At 43.2% G+C, this 19413-nt stretch overlaps 1 protein-coding gene across 1 annotated transcript in view; it reads left to right on the top strand.

Moving 5' to 3' along the window:
• The first annotated feature begins 1444 nt into the window (after positions 1-1444).
• LOC136286693 (protein ELYS-like) overlaps positions 1445-19413 on the top strand; it is a 43480-nt gene continuing 25511 nt past the window's right edge. The window contains exons 1-8 of the mRNA XM_066178548.1: positions 1445-1479; positions 6474-6600; positions 7743-7996; positions 11596-11776; positions 12591-12798; positions 13647-13763; positions 14493-14577; positions 18784-18934. Coding sequence (XP_066034645.1) covers positions 6480-6600; positions 7743-7996; positions 11596-11776; positions 12591-12798; positions 13647-13763; positions 14493-14577; positions 18784-18934 — 1117 coding nt within the window. The 5' untranslated portion in view covers positions 1445-1479; positions 6474-6479. The remainder of the gene's footprint in view (positions 1480-6473; positions 6601-7742; positions 7997-11595; positions 11777-12590; positions 12799-13646; positions 13764-14492; positions 14578-18783; positions 18935-19413) is intronic.

Here is a 19413-nt window from a genome sequence, read left to right as displayed (position 1 = left end):
AGTTGGTGACCAGGGCCAGGCTTCCTTCTTTGCAGGCAAACGCTGTCTCACCGACACCCCATGACTTGTGCACAGCCTCCCCTGAAGGTCAGGGGCTGGGCTGGCCTGTGCAATCTTCTTGCTTGGCATGGTGGGTTCCTTCTCCATGACCTGTGCTCTTGTAAGATACAAATTCATGGATCTAAAGTGGCAACAGTAGCCACCAAGTCACAAAATAGATTTGCCTAGTAATATAAGGAATGACGACTCAACATTAAGAAGTATAGCTGTAATTTAGAAATAATGTATGCTGGGAGAAATTAAATGTCTTTGTCAGCCCTTTGATGATGCTGCCACTTCTTAGAAGCATTGCAAATTTCATAGAATCATAGAATGGCTTGGTTTGGAAGGGACTTTAAAGATCATCTAGTTCCAACTCCCTTGCCATGGGCTGGGATGCCTTCCACTAGATTATTTGTTTATTAATTCCTGCAAATATTTAAGTCAAAGAATGTTTTTGACCACATTACAATATATACATTGAAGGGAGTAACATTAGACTTGCACTTTTGACTTCATCCTTACTTTTTCTCCTTTCGGTGACTAACAGTGTAACATTATTTAATATTATTTTTGTTGGGTTTTTACATATACTTTCTTCTTAAAAATAAGATGAAAACCACAGCTAAATAGCCTACCCCTTTAAATCTTTCTAAATGGGTGACCTAATGACTGGCTTTCCAGTACCCGAAGGGAACCTACAAGACAGACAGGAACTTTTTACAAAAGCAGGTAGTGACAGGAGAAAGAGGAATGGATTCAAACTAAAAGAGTGTAGGTTCAGATTAGATAGTAGGAGGAAGTCTTTTACCGCTGTGAGGGTGATGAGGCCCTGAAACAGGTTGCCCAGAGAAGCTGTGGATGCTCCATTCCTGGAAGTGTTCAAGGCCAGGCTGGAAAGGGCTTTGAGCAACCTGGTCCAGTGGAATGTGTCCCTGCCCACGGCAGGGGTATTGGAACTCGATGATCTCTCGAATCCCTTCCAACCCAAACCGTTCTGTGATTCAATGAAATCCAGATAGACGGGGCGTGGGGGGGGGGGGGGGGGGGGGGGAGAAGAGGGAGAAGTGGGTGAGCGGCTCCTGCGATGAGACGGACACAGGTAGACAGGGCCAGCTTTCTCCCTGCCGGGAGCAGAGCCGTCCTCACGAGGTGCGGGGAAGGGACCCGGAACGGGCTTTGCCGGGCGTTGCTCCTGGCGGCCCAGGAACTACAGCTCCCGGCGTGCCCCGCGAGAGACAGCAGCTGCCGGGGAGGGAGCGGAAGCGGCTGCCGCGCGGCACGCCGGGATCCGTAGTCCGGAGGCCGCCGCCGTCAGCGCCTGGGGCCGTGTCCCGCGCATTTGAAAATTCCCGCGGAGCCTCGCTGCGGTTCTCGCGAGAACTCTCCCACTCCCCCCCCATCCCGTCCCGCCCCCCGCGCGGCGGGTGAGCGAGCGAGGTGGGTGCGCGGGCGCGCGGGGCCGTGCCGGGCTGGGCCGTGCCGTGCCGTTATCGCCGTCGCGGGAGGGAGATGCCACCGGCACCGGCACGTACCGGGAGCGCGGGCTCGGCTGGGCTGGGCTGGGGGCGCGGCGCCGACAGGAGGAGGAGGCGGCGGAGGTGGCGGCGACGGCGACCCCCGCCCGCCCCTCTGCCTTCGTTCCTCCCTTTTTTCCTTCCCCCCGTGCCAGCGGGTACCGGGCGCTCCCGAGCCGCACAGGCCGGCACCGCCGCTGGCGCAGCGCGGGCCCGCGGGGGCCTCGGGCGGGCCCGGCCGCCCGTCCCTTATGTAAGTGACCCCCGGGCTGCGGCGCCGTGTCCGCCACACGTGCCCCGGCCCCCGGCGGCGGCGAGGCCCGGGCGGCGCGGCCTGGGCAGCGCACATGGAGGCTCCGCAGCCGGGAGGCTCCGGCAGCCTGGGGGGCGTGGGAGATGCGGCGGCTGCCGCCGGGAGCTTTCCCTCCTGCCCGGCCATTCGCGCACGCCCTCTCTTCTCGCCCCTTCGGTCGGGTTTTTGGAGGATTTTTCTTTAGTTCTTTCTAATTCCGCTTCCCCCTCCCCCGCCGGGCTTCGGGGTTGTATTCCATGAGGAGGCGGGAAACGCGCTCTGTGCGTGGAGCGGCGATTGCGGGACGAGGGACGGGTGCAGTGGGGAGGCCACAGCTTTGGAAGAATCCAGTGCGGTTTGTGGGGGTCTCTGCGTCTTTGCACGGAGCAAAACATCGCGAAGCAAAGTTGCTGCTGGCTTAAACAAAAGTGCTCGGTGTCTTCAGTTATGAACTCTGAGTCCAGGTCTGGAGCTTCTGCCAGTGAATGCTCGGTGTCAGTCTTTCAGGTCTAATGATTGCTTCCTGATTGTGTCTGGGGAAATCGAGGGACTTGATTGTGTCGGGATGGCTGCACCCCACTTGTGGTGTGGGGCTGAGCGTGGCCGTGCAGGTGCCTTTGCAGGGCCCGTCGGTCTGTCTGGCTGCTTGTGTCAGCCTTGGTTGGCAGCTGTCCCGTGCGTTTGGGCACACAGCTCTGTATCCTGGGGAGGACAGCTCCTCATTCACGTGCTGCCTCAGCTCTCCTTCCTGCATCGATTTGCCTGAGATTGGCTTTTTCAAGCGTGATCAAACTGCTATTAATTTTACATCTTGTGCCTAGTGAGGTGTCGGATATGGTTTTGGAGAAACAGTGGTGACAGGCCTTTCCCCGTGTGGTGGAGAGAGCAGGATCCTTAAACTGGCAAGGGAGAGTCACCCTGTTGCATGGGCTGCAGGTGTTTCTGCAGTTGATCTTGTCGGGTTGCTGGTTGTAGAAGCCTGTTGGGAAATTAAATGTTCCAAACCCATCTGGGTACAGCCTTGGGCAGCCTGCTCTGGGTGATGGCTTGAGCAGGTGTTTGGTGACTGCCCATGATTGTGGCAGGTCTTTCTCTTTGAGGTGATTCTGGAACTTGTGCTGGGAAGGGCCAGCGGTGGGATGGCATCCCAGTGTGCTGTGTTGGAAATGTCTTCCAAAATACAGTAGTAGAACGAAGGAGCAAGTACAGAGATGAGACATGGCAGCAAGATCTCTTTTTTGATGTCTGTGAAGTCAACATGTCCTGTGAAATCTTGTCTTCAGCTGTGACTGACCGTATTTTTAGCTTTTCCTTCAGTGAGCCCATAACGTTGGCCTTTTAAACTGATTTTTATGTAATATCATCAGTCAGAACTGAAATTGCAGAACTCTGACTTGGCTCTATGTAATTCTGCTTGAACATGCAATTTCTCTTTCTCTTTGTTTTCCCTTCTTCCCTCTCCCCCCTTTCAAGCTTTTTAATCCAAAGATTTGTGACATTTCTGTCATTGGAAATAGTTCATGGTGTTTGGAAGCTGTAAGTTCCTAGGATGAAGAAGAATGGTCCTTTTGGCAACTTGCACACAGACTGCATTGCTATAGGATACAGCTGGGAGGTTGAATTCTTGTTTATTCCTGAAAATGGAGTAAGCATGTGACATTTTACCCTAATCTGATTTCTAACAGGCAGAAGTAAGAATGTGATTGTAGTTATTGTTTCAAAGAGAGCAGAAATGCTGTTGCTGTTGGATATATCTCTTAAAGGAGAGGCTTCGTGTCATTGATCTAGATCTAAGTATTTCCCCTCTGTTTTGACTTCCTAGCAGTTCTTGGTTTAACTTAGCAAAATGATGCAAGGAAAACATCCCTGTTGAGAGGTCACTATATATTGTTCGTAATTTGTTATAAGGTTTATCAACCTTGTTCCATGCCTGGTTTCTTGGAAAAAAAAAAAAAAAAAAAAAAAAAGGTGTTTAAAACGGTCATTGCCTTACTGGAGGAAACCTGAGCATGCCTGATGCTCTGGTATTTTCATTTTCTACAAAAATGGTTCAGGTCTTGGAGTTCTACTTACTTGATGGTTCTTACTGGTGTTCATGGACTGCTGAACACATTTCTTAAATATTGTGGGTAGGAGTACCCTGTGTTAACATGTGAGCTTTTCATCAGCCAGGGAAGAATTCTTTTTGAGGTGGTGGGGAGTTTGGGATGGTGAGCAGTTCGTTTTTAAAGCTCAGATCTCTCCAGCAGAGGATGTTAAAATTTGGTTTCCAGTTTGGCTAGACAAGGTTCTGTGCTCTTGGCACAGCAGGCAGGCTGTGTCCCAGGCAGGGTCGCTCAGGGTGACTCATGGAGAGGAGCAGCTTGAGAAGTTTCCTTGCATGCTCTTACCTGCCCTACAGCAAGATACTTGTTCACTCTTTTCTTAAAACTATCTTGCTATTGTTGTGATATATGGTATTAATAATCACATACTTACCACAGAGACATCTCCATACTTATGTACAAAACAACCCCAAATTGTTCACTACAATAATTCCGGAATTTTGTGCTCTTTTTTAAAATTCCTTAATATATGTTATTAGAGTCAGTGCTTTGTCAGGCTGGAGAAATGGGCTGACAGGAGCCTTAAGTAGTTTAGCAAGGGGAAGTGCCAGGTCCTGCTCTGGGGAGGAGCCACCCCAGGCACCAGTGTGTGTGTGGGGCCTGCCCAGCTGGAAAGCAGCTTGACAGAAAAGGCCCTGAGACGCCCAGCTGGCCATGAGCCATCACTGTGCCCCTGCAGCAAAGAAGGCTGATGGTATCCTGCCTGGACTGCATGAGGAAGAGCCTTTGCCAGCAGGTGAAGGGAGGTGATCCTTTCTCTCATACAGCACTTGGGGAGGCCTCAGCTGGAATGCTGTGTCAGGCCCAGGCTCACCTGACTCTCAAGATGAGAGATGGAGGTACTGGGGAGAGCACAGCAAAGGGTCACAAAGATGGTTAGAGGAGATTGGAGCAGCTCTTCTCTGAGAAAAGGCTGGGAGACTGGGACTGTTCAGGCTGGAGAAGACAAGGCTCAGGGGTCCTCATCAATGCACATAAATACCTGAAGGGAGGGTGTAAAGCAGATGAAGCCAGGAACATTCCAGTGGTCCCCAGTGACAGGAACACAAGCACACACTGAAGCATTTCAAAGATGCTATTCATCAACTAGATGTGTCTGAATTAGTATTTAGTGTTATGGGTTACTCCTTAAATATATCCACTAAATTGCCATTAAACTAAGCAAGAATGCTGGTCAGATTGTGAGGCCTTTAACTCTGGAGCTGCTGCATACAGTGCAGACGTTGTCACTTGAAACTCATGGCAAGTACCAAAAAGAGAAACTCAGCAAAACTACTGCACATAAGTTGTCCCACTTGGAACCTGATCTGTGCTAGTAGTGAATGCTGGCAGAGTGGTCAGGCTGGCTGGCTGCAGTACTGGCTTTGCCATCAGCAACCTTTTTGTCAAAATGTTGACTTGTGCTTAGTGCAGGACCCTGACTTATCCTCCCTGTGCTTCACACGCTCGTTGTTGTCCTGCTGGTAGCAGATACTGGAACACAACCCAGCACTAGTGACCTGTGCGTAGTATCTTGAGATGTCTTGAAGAAAGCAGTACTGTTTGAACAAGACAGTTGAATTTGTCTTGTCTTGCAGAGGCCTTTTCTATAAGCCAGATGACTTGCAAAACAGATACTTAAAGCAATTTATATTTCCATGCATATGGATTATCTCATATTTGGCCACCTGTTTAATCCTGTAAATCAGTTCAGCTCTTCAATTTTTCCACAAAAAAAAAAATCTGTCTTGACATACTGAAATATGAACTCTTGTGGAGCACCTGTATGAGCATGAGACTGTCTGAGAGGCCTAGAAATTTTTCCTCTAATACTGCAGAGATGTGATAAAGAAAGGCAATAGCAGAAGGAAGGGACAGGAATAAGAAATAAAAGGATTTCAGCAGAGAAAAACCCAGTATTTTTAAGTGATGTCTTACGTTCACCTTTTAAGTGTATAGAAAAATACTTCTAATTGATGAGGTATGAAAGTCAGTATTGCTTGAAAGTATTAACAGTAAGTTTTCTGGAAGAATCTGAGGATGAATTTGGTAAAGAATTTTGTATTTCTGAATGTCAAAAGCACACATAAAAAGTAAACGAGACATGGCTGAGCTGTGAGATCTACTAGAAGACAATTGACAACAAATAATAATGTATTAAATCAAGGGAAAGGGCAGAGAGTTATACCTCTTACTGAGAAGCTTTTAAAATTATTATTTTTATGAGATCACATCTTGCAAACCTGTATGAGTAAGCTTGAACTTGGTGCGTTAATCTATTATTTATCTGTTATTTATCTTGTCCATCCCTCTGTCACTTTTTGTTGGTGATCTTGTAGGCATCAGAGAAGCTCAAGATTCTCCTTCTGCTCTGCTGTGAGATGAAAAACTGTCCCAAGTGCCATTTCTTCTAAGCAAAAAAAGAAAAAGCTACAAATGATGTATAGGAGATTTGTCACTGCATACTGATGAAACTTGGGACAGTCTCAAAGATATTTATGGCTGACATGAGTCTTTCTGACTTTTTTTCTTTATTTACAGTGAAGAATGCGAGACCTAACGGCTCAGGTAACGAGCAGTCTGCTGCAGTTTCCAGAGGTGACTGTTGAGGCACTTGGGGAAGATGAGATCACCCTAGACTCTGTGTTGTGTGGGAAGTTTTCTGGAGGTGAGCATTTTCCTTTAAATTTGGATTTGTTATAAAGTTGTTGTTGCCTGAAGCCCAGGGTCGTAGCACCAGGTTGGTTCTGTTAAATAAAATGCATCAGGTTCTGATAGTGCTAGCAGGATATTTTAACAATTAGAAGTGCTAAGCACTGGAAGTGCAACAGCTTGCTCCATTCCTGTGCTATTTAAATAATAGAGCTGACCATGCCCTCCTCAGTTTTGAATGAAATAGAAGGAAGTTTTCAAGAAGAAATTTTCTGCATTGTTTTGGGACAAATTTCTTTTTACTAGCTCAAGCTCTATGTCCATCATAATATCCCATGCAGAAATAGTTACAGAGATGCAATATGCTCCTTTTTCTTCTCTAGTCTAAATAAAGAAATGGAAAGAGGACAGTTCTGTTAAGCACTGCCCACGTATTTCCAAGGTATTTAGTAGGATGCAGATGAGGACCCAGTGAGAGTTGCTGACAGCAGCTGAGAAGATTAGGCAGTTGACTTTATAGGTGTTCTGAAGGTAGAGCTGGATGCCTGTCTGGATGTGTGGGCTTCTGTTAAGCCCGGGTGGAATCCTACCTACCTGACTGTAAGTGCAGTAATGGAGCTAATCCTTCCTTTGAGCTTGAAGTTCCTTAGTAAAGGAACAGGTGTTAAACAAGTGAAGCAACACTTGTTAAATTCTTTCTGGGATCAGCAGGTGTGAAAGTTGAAAGGCACGGCTGCAGTGCCCATTTTAAGATAATTTCCTGTCCAAATCCCAGAGCAGTGGTGTGTCCAGCAAAATTCTTAAGTGGAAATGAATTGGTTTAGATGGACTGTATTTGAAGGATGCTTTGAGGCTTGTATTCCTGTACATATTTAGGTGTTTTGGGGCAAAACCAAGCCAAGTGTGGTGTCCAGACTAGAGCTCAGTCTGTTGTAATCTTTATCCCAAACAGTCAGCGTTCTTGAGTGCGGGAATGACGAGTACAAATGCAAAAGAATGGGGTTATTAATTTCGAGATGCATTGGTTGAGGATTGCAGTGGGTGATTGGAAACAGTGCTCCAGATGTGGGTGGGTTGGCCTTGCTCCCTTTGGTGCCGTTGCTGCTGTTGCAGTTGCTGTGCTGGGCTTTGCTGAGGGGTGTGTGTTGTCCCCTGCAGGCAGGAGTGGCCTGGCGTGGCTGGCGTGTGGCCCCCAGCTGGAGGTGGTGAACTCGGTGACCGGAGAGCGGCTCTCTGCCTATCGCTTCAGCGGGGTGGGCGAGCAGCCGCCCGCCGTGCGCGTGGTCAAGGAGTTCTCCTGGCAGAAGAGGACTGGGCTCCTGGTTGGCTTGGAGGAAGCAGAGGGAAGTGTTCTCTGTCTGTACGACCTTGGGATCTCAAGAGTGGTTAAAGCAGTTGTTCTTCCAGGAAGGGTATGTATCTTTTTGGGAAAATGAAGATTTTGTGTTTGGTGCTGCATAATCCTGTTTCAGGAAAAGCTCTTTTGCATCTCTTGGTATGCTTAACCTTTTTATGTTGCATTAACATATTGTCAGTTCAGATTATCCAGTCAAGAGAGCCTTGGACTTAGCAGTAGCATTATCTTTTGAGTTTACTGTTAGTAAAAAGCATATTGTAGAGTACATAGTAATGTAATTCTCCACTTAAAAAAAAAAAATGGCTTTGAAAACCTTTTTTTTTTTCCAGAGCAAAAAAGAAACCCCCACTTATGGTGTCTGTAATATACCTCTTCTAATTGGCTAATTTCTGTCAAATACTGTCCTGTATCTCAGACTCCCATCATTGTGCTCTTAATGACTTCAACACGTTCCTATCAATCTCAGACTAGGAAGCAGGTGACTTGGGCACAGAACAGATTTTTCTGTTAACTTAGGATTGGGAAAAAGATTTTAGTGAGTTATCTGTCAGATTGTTGGCAAATTGACTTCCAGTCTGCAGTCCTTGGATCTCTGCTTGTTGAATATAGTGTTTGTGTAGACTGGATACTGTGCTCTAGTGTTGATAATTTTTTCTGCCTTCTATAGCCCTTGAACTCAAATGATACAATGTCCCTGTGTCTCATTAATGTAATGGAAACAAGAATCAGATTAAATTATCAGAACATAAAGATTCACATCTTAGAATCTGCAACAAATAAATACTTATTTACTGCTCAGCTTTCCCTTACATTTTTGGTTTGACTTGCTAGAGTACAGGTGGAAGTGTTGTTAGTAGTTTTAAGTATTTGTGTTGTGGTAAGTTCTTAAAGATAAGGAGTTGTACCGGTGTTCCAGTGTGGTGTTTAGCTATCTGCTCGAGTTGTAGATGGAAAGGCAGGCTGTGTGGTAGCATGAACATATAATCAATAAGTAAATTATGTTTTGGTAAGTGATGTTGGTGTCTTAGGTTTTATTTCTTCTATCTAAGTAAGCTAGGAAAAGCAGAGGTTAAGAAGTAAGGATTGTGTTGCATGTCAAATCTGTAGCTGCAGAAGTGCTTTGAAATAGAAGCTAGTTCCAACAATCAGTTGTATTAGAGAGTTGTTCTATACCGCAAAAAGTGGTTCAGGAGCAAAGATGATGAAGCCCTACAGGAAAGAGTTGGCTGTTGTGTGATGAAGGGTAGGAATTTTGACATAAAGCCAAAGCTGCTCTGAAACTTTCGTTCTTATGCACTGAAAGCTCTTGTTTACAAGTATGTTTGGGCTGTTGCCTTCCTTTTGCTTCCTATGTCTTTGGTATTGCGTTAGTTAAGTCGGCATACTCAGGACACAGGTATTGCTAGTTGGACTGTTAAGTTTCAGGCTTTGAGTGGAAGTAAAGGGGAAGCAAAAACAAGTAGATAAAACTTGGGCTTGGCTGCTGTCCGTATGTTCCGAATCCTTTCAGAAACTCGAATTTGCATATTATGTAATGTATAGTTTTGGGGGGTTGATCTGCTTGAGTGTTTCTCTGATTTTCTGATTAATTGTTCTTAAAGGTAAAATGTGGATCTTTTCTTAACATCACTTTCTGCAGTTTTGTCATTACTCTTTTAAACCTTTAATGAGCACTGTGTTTTGGGGACTGTTTTCTCAATGGGTATGACTTCTGTGGACAGCTAAGTTGTACAGTTTAACTTGGAGCACCTCTGCTTCAAGGTGTCAAGTTGTTAGTGTTTTAATACAGGGTGTTTATTGTGACTGTGTGACTGCTTTTTAGTGTAACAGTAGATGTTGAGTCAGAGAATACAGAAATGAGCTAAAAAAACGAAACTCAGGAGCTTAGAAAGAATTCTGGCATATCTTTGCATGTGTCTGTGAGTGTCTCTCAATGCTCTCTTGATTTATGTGTGAAATACAGCAGGAGACTGAAAGTGTTGATGAGTATGATTTGAATTGGATTCTGAATTAAAAGCATGAAATACATTGAATTGATTTATAACTGTTGCATGGTATTTTCCCAAATTTTCCTGGTTTATATGAGGCAGAAGGGCAGCATTCAGATTCAGTGAGCTGAGAAAAGTTTTCTTTGTTCTTTACCAGAATGAGTTGGCAAAGCACTGGGAGAGTAGGAAAAAGCAGTACATAGCATAGTCGAAAAATATGTCATTTCAGGAGCTTCTACATGGAAAAATGAAGTAACCAGGAAACTATTTTGGAAGACTCTATGCAAAACTAGTAAAGATTGATTTGGAACCAGTTGTACAGTGAAAAAAAAATACCTTGAAGAGAAGTTAGAAGCAACACTTCAACGTTGGCTAATTGTGTACCAAGATGCGTTCTGTATTTCATTGTCACAGTTGCCAGCATTTGGAACGCAAGAATCTGAGTAATCAAAATATTTTTGGTAGTCCTCTGAGCAGTAGAGAAGATTGAGAATTTAATTTGAATCATAGGAATTTTGAAAGAAAGCTAAGTTTTCTAAATAACTATAGATACTTCTAAGAGTGAAATTCTTGTGTTCAAGGTGAATTGTGTAGCAGCTGGTCAGGCGTTGCAGTCATGAGCAAGTGCTTGATACAGGAGAGGAGAGAACTTCAGGGGGCTTAAGAGTTTGGATATTTTCCCCCACTTCTGGGGGTGAATAACCTACATAAAAAGATGGACTACCTTGTGATGCTCACTTTGCTTTGTTTTCAGACAAAGTTTTGTTGTTGGTGTAAAGCTGTCTGCTTTGATGGTGCTGCATTTGCAAGAGGCCACAAGCTAGCCCCTGTTCATGTGTTGTCCAGCTCTAGTGCAGGAGCCCTGGTGGGCCGGTGTCTCTGCTAGAGCAGTCAGTATTGTGCTGGGTGTGCTGTGGGTGCTGAAGGGTCTGTCTTCACCTTGTGCTGAGGTCGTGGGGACTGCTTGGGCCGTGAGGGAGCAGAGATAGCTCCTGCCTCAGGCTGAGCAAGTTCTTGTTTGGTCTCTTGCTGTTGGTTTAGGCTGCCTTTTACAGTTTTCCTTACCATCTGTAAGAGTGCTAGTGTGCATTTAAAACTTTGGTTGGATATTATCAGTCAAAGTGAGGACCAGGGTAGATTTTAGCAAGCCAGCATCTCTCTCCAGCCCTTTCTAGGAATGTTTCATTCCCATGGCAATGGTGTGTCTGCTGTACCCCACGGCCACTGCCTTGTTTGCCTTGCAGGCTGATTTATCTTGGGAAATGCTTGGTAAAGAAGTGAAGAAGGCCTGGACTGTGTCACAGTGCTGATGGGCTTTGAGTAGTGGGAGAACTAGATGTAGCTTTTGTCTTTCTAATTTAAGTGCTTTACACATGGTAAAGCTTCTAGCATATGTCTTGGATATCTCTTCTGTGACACAACTATTTCTGAGTAGGAAATGGAAACTGGTGAGCTGGAAAGACGGAATGTGCCATTGAAGTGGGGAGAGCTTTCTTTCTATAAATTCCCTTTTTGCTTGATACAATAGGGAACAGTGCTTTGTTTTTAAGTCTCATGAACCTGTGTTTCCTTTCCTGTTTCTGATGTGCTAATGGTGGCCTCCCTTGGGAGTGGTTTCTCTTGGGCCTGTCCCCGAGGTGTGGCACTGACCTGTGGCTCCCTGCAGGTGACGGCCATCGAACCCATCAGCAACGACGGCGGGGCCAGCGTGAGCACCCGGCACCTGCACCAGAGTCTGCGGTGGCTCTTTGGGGTGGCAGCAGTGGCCACAGATGTTGGCCATGTCCTCCTGGTTGACCTTTGTTTGGACGATTTGTCTTGCAGTCAGAATGAAGTAGAAGCATCGGGTAAGCTGCAGCTTCTAAACTTGAATTTAGAAGTCAGAAAATTTGTTCCTTTTCAAACACCAGCTTGTGTTCCAGTGAAGATCCCAGCGTGCTGATGACTGCTGGCACTTCTGACATTGCTGATTGCAGATGGCAGTTTGACATTGTATGGACCTGAACTGGTCAAAAGATGGGAGTGGCGTAATAGTCCTCCTGATGTTAAGAAGGCATCTTGCTGCCCACATCCCTTTGTCCCTGTGCTTCTTACCAGTGGGATGTAGGAATTTTTCCATTTGAGTCAGTGCAGCTGCGTGGTAGGAAGTTGTGTAAGAGGTACCATAATTCTTGGGAATGTTGTCCTGTTTCCATTAATGACTTGGGGCGAGCTTTAGGCTTGTGTTTTAAAATTAATCTAAAATTTTAAAATTTAAAATAAAAATCCTGCATTTGGGTGAATGAATACGGCAGTTTGTGTTTTCAGATTGTGTACACTGTTTTGGGTGTTGTAAGAGTGGCTTCAGGAATTCACGTCCCTTCAAGTACCTTCATCATGAGGCCCAAACTCCTGATTTATAGGGTCCCAGAAGAATTTGACTGCAATGGTTACATTTGTGCTCAGTTTTGAAATCGGAGTGACAATACCTGTCCCGTTGGAGAGTCCTTCTGTTCTCTGAATGGGTGCAGAAGGAATGAATAGCAGAAAAAGGTGTTGCAGAAATGGGTGTTTTGCCTGGCACAGTAGAATTAGTTTATACACGTTGTATAATCACATCAGTTTAAAATGCAATGGCATTGGCATAATGCATTCATCTCTTGCCTGCATTTTTGTGTGTAGATCTAGAAGTTGTCACTAGAATTCCTGCTGAAGTTCCACAGAGAAGAGAAGCTGTGACCAGGGAAGGGAGGCATCTCTGTTTTCAGTTACGAAGTCCTTCAGGAACTGCAGTATCCACCCTGTGCTACATAAGCAGAAGCAACCAGCTCGTTGTGGGTTTTTCTGATGGCTACTTGTCACTATGGAACATGAAAACTTTGAAGAGGGAGTAAGTAGTCACTTCCACTTAGTCACACTTGGAGGTGCAGGAGTCTTTTTGCTTCAGGACGTCATGCAGTAGGGGTGCAATAGAGCTGATTTTTATAAGTCAGTTTGTTTTGTCCAGTAGTATTTTCTACTCAGGCAGTGTGTGTTTCCATTAAAGATTCTAGAAGGATTCCGCACCAGTTACTGCAGTTAGGGCATCCACTGGAAGGCTTCACTGTGTGAATAATGTGATTTTTTTGTTAATACTCTTTAAATGTTGTTAATATTCTTTGAAGTGTCCTTGATGGATCTAGTGAGACATGATAGTTGAATTGCTGATCTGTGCCTGAAAACATATTTTTTCCTACATTTCAGCCTTGATGGAAATTGACTCATTTCCGGACAAAGATGCATATGTGAATGAAAGTTTGTTTTGAAGACTTGGAGATCAGAATAAGGGATACATAAATTTATAAGCAATAGTGGAATTTAGAGGTGATTTGAAATCTACTACTTGAAATACATAACCATGTTCAGATAGGTGTTACTTGAGGAAATCCACAGTGCCTCACCAGAAAGTGCATATGTGTTATGTATGCATTACGGATGTATAAATAGACAGTGGACACATAATTAGATGCCAAGAAAAGATTGTGAAGGTGCAACTGAAGTTCAGAAGTTGGGAAGACAAATACTTAAGAAGTAGTGGCTTGTCAGTCATCAGTTGTTTTAGATGGAAGACCTTCTGTACTTTGAGGATAAGCGAGCAAACTGCTGTTTTCACAGAAGACGCTCCTACCCTTGTACAAACAGCCAGAATCAGCAGGCTCTCCTTTTTTTCTATATTATTTTTTTCTTCTAAACCTGTAGGCACCACTCCCAGCTTGAAGGAGGGAGGATTCCTGTCTATGCAGTTACTTTTCAAGAGCCTGAGAATGATCCCCGCAATTGTTGCTACTTGTGGGCTGTTCAGTCTACACAGCAAAGGTGAATAAAATCTTGCCATAAATCACTGATTTTTTTTTTTTTTTTTGATGTTTGTTCACATTCGGTTGACATCTGTGTATTCATTTTGTTTATTTAACTGTAGAGGAGATGAAAAGTGTTAAGCTAAGCTTACAGTGCATTTTTTTCAGGATTTTACACTTGCAAAGAGGGGTTGACTCTTTCCTACCTTGTGAAAGAAGGCAAAGGAAACAGTGGCTGTATTTTTGTGCTTGCAGTCTCAAATGGTTTCCCTTGTTTCTTTATGACTGCTTCAAGACTTGTTTGGTATTCCCACCATGATATTCAGTACCATTTAAAGTGGTTTAGGCTGCAGATGCAGAACAGTGAACATCATCAGCAAGCTACTTAATCAGCCCAGCTGCTCGTGGAGTGGCAGTCTTCTTAAGTTTGACTTAAAAGCAATTTTCATGAAGAACGCTTTACTGTTGTGAGCTATTTCCAGCAATTCAGCAGTTTTTTTTCTCCATGTTGCTTATTAAAGCTTTCCAATGGTATAGTTAACATTTGCCCCTGAAGCTGTTCATGTCAAAATTTCCTCTTTTCTGTTTTGGTGGCTAAATGTGACCAATTATCATGCTTTGTGAAGCAATGTTTTTCTTTTCAGCAGGAGCACGCTCTTAAGTTAGTTTCAGTCTAGATCTAGTAAAATGATAATGAGGATTGTAAAGCAGCTTTGTAATCAAATCTCTTCATTTATACCTTTTTCAGTGAAGGTGATGTTGTGAGTTTACATCTGTTGCAGTTAGCATTTGGTGACAGGAAACGCCTGGCATCAGGACAAGTCATGTATGAGGTAAGACAAGCCTGTATGTGGGAAGATGAAAATAGTAATTTTTTCTAAGTAAGGATCAGTTAAGTTGACCAGATTAATATTTACCATGAAAGATCAGTGAGATTCAAGAAAAAAAGTCTTTTGATGAGTCTTTTTAGGCATTCTTTTGTCCATAGTTTTCAAAACAAGTCATAGAATCACGTAATGGTTTTGGTTAGAAGACCTTAAATATTATCTAATTCCAATTCTCTGCCATGGGTGTGGATGCCACCCACTAGATCAGTTCGCTCAGGGCCCCATCCACCCTGGCCTTGAACACTTCCAGGGACTGGACATCTATAGCATCTCTGGGGGCAGCCTGACCTCCAGATCCTCACCAGTCCCCCAGTAAAAAAATTCTTCCTAGCATCTAACCTAAATCTCTCCTGTTTTAGTTGAAAACCGCTTCTCCTTTGTCCTGTCACTATCTGCCCCTGCAAAATGTCAGTCTCCCTCTTTTTATAACCTCCTTTTACATGCTGAAAGGCTGCACTGAGGTCTTCCAGGATGAGGTTGGACTTCTGGGCTGTGAGTGCATATTGCTTGTCCACCAGAACCTCCCATGTTCTTCTTGGCAGGGCTACTCTCAGTCGCTTCTCCCAGTCTGTAGTCGTGTCTGGGATTGCCTTGTTCCAGGTGCAGCACTTTGCACTTGGACTTGCTCACCTTCATGTCATGAGATACCCATTGGCCCACTTCTCAGGCTTCTCCAGATCCCTCTGGATGATATCCCAGTCTTTTGTTTTGTCAACTGCACCTTTCACCTTTGTGTCATCTGCAAATTTGCTTAAGGTGCACTGATCTCACTGTTTGTGTCCTTGATGAAGATATTGAAGGGCAACAGTCCCCACACAGGTTTCTGAGGGACACCACTCGACATTGGCCTATGCCTGGCGATAGAGCTGTTTTCCACAACTCTCCGGCTTGGTCCTTCCAACCAATTCCTTATCCACTGAGTAGTCCACCCTTCAGATCTGCCTCTCTTCAGTTTAGAGATGGTGATGTCACGAGGGATTGGTTAAAGACCTTGTAGAAGTCTAGGTAAATGACACTAGTCAGTTTTCCTCTGTCAAGTGTTTCAGTCACTTCATCATAGAAGATGACCGGGTTGGTCAGACACAATCTGTCCATGCTGAAGCCATACAATTTTATACTTCAATGTCATGTGTTCCAGCTAGATTCATATGCAAAGAGCTCTTATACATCTGATTCCTGAATAGGAAATGGCTGTTAAAAATGAAATTACTCTTCAATTTAAACATCACATAAATGGCATGTGGGAAGAGAAGACAAGACTTTGAATAACTTCGTGTTACCAAACTATAGATTTGAGGAAGCCTCTGTCTGTCTCCCTTTCTTAAAATATGGTCATATATTTCTTTATACATTTCTGATCACTGTTTTATAATCTTGTTTTTCTTTTAAACTCTCTCAGCCTGACTTCAAATACACCTGCAAAGTCTCTTCAGTGTAGATTCTGAAACTCAGTAGCTGTAAAGATGACTCTTTTTTAAGTTTTGGATGGGTCATCTCTGAAACCTGCTCTTAAAGCCAGCAAAAGATGTACATGCAATATATAGTGGTATGATTTGGTCAGAAGAGTCTCCATTAATTTTTAGAAGTGGTTCCAGAGATGCTATTAGTATAGAATAGATAAAAAGTAGAAGAGGTATCATTAGATCTCAGAGAATCTAACAAGACAGGAGGCACCTGTATAATGTTTAATTCTATTCAGCAATATGCATGAAACTCTACCAGGATCTTTTTGAATGGAAAATAATCTTAATTCAGAGCAAGTATTTCCTCCTATTTTACACTTGCTCTTGTATGTTCTCAGCAGTACAAAATGAAATTGAGGTAATCCTTGGACTGTGGTTCAAGGACTTTTTTTATAAGGACTTCGAGTTTTGAATTTTTTGAATGAGTTTAAATTTTGTTCTTTTTTCTTTTGCCTATAGGAAAGGACTGTTTCTTAAAAGTACATCATCTATCATGGTGATGAAGTAGAAATACCTTCAAGTGGTTCAACATGTCTGAATATGCATGTCATATATTCATGTGCAGTTTTTAAATGGCAAAAATATACAATGCTCTAGAGGAATGGAACACCATGTTTCTTTGAGTTTGGGGTTTGTTTGTTTTGGTGGGGTTTCTTTGGGTTGTTTTGTTTTTTTTTTTTTTTTTTGAGGGCTTTCATTGCAGTTCACTCCTGCATCTTGTAGTCCTCTAAGCACTTTGGCAGGTTAAAAGTTGTTTTTAGCAACAATCTTAGCAGTGACAAAGACAATACCTTTTACTGTGTGCTGCATTGGGGAAAAAGCAATTGTCTCTATTTCTCTTGTGGCTACTGTTTTTTCAGATGAACAATTTAATGTTAAAATGTGAGACCTTTAACTGTTTGGCAGTTATTTGTTGTGGTTGTCTTTTCTGAACAAGATGTGACAAATGTCATTTTATACCTCAGAGGGTTGAAATGTTTCATCAGTCTTTAAAAATGGATTTACTAGCAATTCCAATTGACACTCTTAAAAAAAAAAAAAGCACACAAAATGATTAAAAAATATTACTGTGTGACCTGGAAAACCTGTGGTGTAGTTAAAGTAAGACTTGGAACCCTCTGCAGACTGTACAACCAGTAGTACATTCATAGGCACATGTTGAAAGATTATAACAGCAAGCAGTCTTAGAAGGCTGTCGAAGAGAGCTGAACATCTGCACCCTCTAGGAGGATAGGCAGGTTCTTCAGCTGACTTATAGATAAACCACTTAATTGTATAGTTTCTTGCTGGGACCTGATAGCATCTACTGCCAAAAAAATCCTCCCAAAACAATTCTTAGTCCCTCCCCAAAGGATGCATCACGACAGGATCTCTGCTCACCAGTGGACACTTAAGTGTTAGAATACTTCTTATTGTCACAGATTAGTCAGTATGATATGATGGCTCTCTGCCTATACATCTGAATCATGCTTGTCGGTCAGTCTTCAGTGACATAGAATTTAAGAGTTGTTCTCATTTGCCAGGCCAGGCTTGAGTAAACAAGGAGAAATTAATCTACTGCCACTCCTTGTTTACTGAGTAGAAGTCACAGGAGCTTAAAACACTTGTCTACTTACATTGGTGCTGTACGTCCCAGGAATCAAGACTTGAGGCTATGAAACCATGCATCTTTGACTTTATATCATGGTAAAAGTCGCAAATGGAACTTCTGGAACATGTTTCACTGTGTTTCTGTAACACTTGTCAAACTTGCATCTCTGTTGCCTTCAAGGCTGGCTTAAATCTGCTCAAGTAAGAAAACTGAAAGATGTGCTTAAATTAGACTTTCAAAGACTTCTTTTAGATCATCTCAGCAGCTGCTGTATCTTGCAGATCAGTTCATGGTCATGGAACATATCCTTACCTTTGTTCCACACAAGGCTTGTGTACAGTCTCTACATTCATATCAGAGTCTGACCAGTGCAACTCCTTGGAAAACTGTCCTGTTTAACTGGTCTGGAACATCATTGCTTATTATCCTCTGTGCACTAGAGTTCCTTCACTTAGATTTGCTTGCCCCAGCGTGGAAAACTTAAAATATGCAGCTTTGGTTAGGAAGTTGTCTTTGGCAGGAACTATTTGGTATTACTTTCTCCTTCACCTCTGCACTGAATTTATGTGGGAGTGGCTCTTCATATATGAATGAAAGCTGAAATTTCTAGTCAATAGAATTAGTGCTGGACAGGTTTGTGGAATTTTTGTGCTTTATCTTGTGGTACTGTGTTTTCGAATGGTGAACTTTTTCAGAACATCATCTCTGTTAAAACTGGTTTTAGTGATTAGTTACCCAACAGTGAAGATGAGGTTTTTTGCTTAGGCTTCGTGTTAGTTTTTTAAAGAGATGATTTTGATTTTTCTTGTCTACCCTGCATATATGTTACTTCCAAAATTCCTTAATAAAATAGTGTGAACTGTGCATGCTTCACAACAAAGTTTTGCTAAGGAAATACTAATATTTGAAAATGTGCAAAACCTTTTCAGCCAGTATCTGTTAAAATTTCACACTTAATTCTCTTGAATGTCAGATGTAGTTTTTATTTGCTATCAGAAATAAGTTAATTGGAAATAAACAATACGATATGCATGTTCTAATACATTCATTCTTTTGTAGTAGATCTAATGAACGTTACCTTCTTTTTTTCCCACCCAGGGTTTGGAATACTGTGATGAAAGGTACAGTTTAGACCTCACTGGTGGAATCTTTCCCTTGAGAGGGCAGACCAGCAATACTAAATTACTCAGCTGTCAGACCATAGAAAAATTTCGCAACCATGCTGACAGAGAGGATAGCATTAATGAAGGTTTGTTCTGATGTCCCTGCTAGATTATTCTAAACTGCATGGTTTGGAAATCTAAGCAATGAATGCTGTTCTATACCCACAGTCTTAAAGTCTTAAATATTCATCTAGCTGACCTTGTTGGGCTTACTTAAAAAGAAAAATTGTTTCCTGAAGTTACGTAGGGCTTTATCTCTGTATGTCATTCTTTAAGGGAAAATGCAGGTTTTGTTTTATGTTTGCTGAGATGCTAGAGCAGTGTACGGGGTCATCTGTATAAGGCTGGTCAGCCAGTTTGTTCTGCCAGTTGTCTGCATTGAACAGTAAGACCACTATTTATATTGCTTAGGGATGTTATTTGAATTTTTATTTTCCTGATCAAACCTCTGGCTGTATCCATTTATCACCTACCTGGTCACTAGTGGTGTTCCCCAGGGCTCAGTACTGGAGCCAGTTCTATTTGGTATCTTTTTTTGATGATCTGGATGAACAACTTGATGAGC

This window comes from Chamaea fasciata, unplaced genomic scaffold (assembly GCF_029207755.1).
Source record: "Chamaea fasciata isolate MVZ Bird 193981 ecotype frontalis unplaced genomic scaffold, bChaFas1.0.hap1 SCAF_3, whole genome shotgun sequence".
NCBI classification, from domain to species: domain Eukaryota; kingdom Metazoa; phylum Chordata; class Aves; order Passeriformes; family Sylviidae; genus Chamaea; species Chamaea fasciata.
Note: the sequence above shows the minus strand (reverse complement) of the source record. Positions and strands in the feature narration are given on the sequence as shown.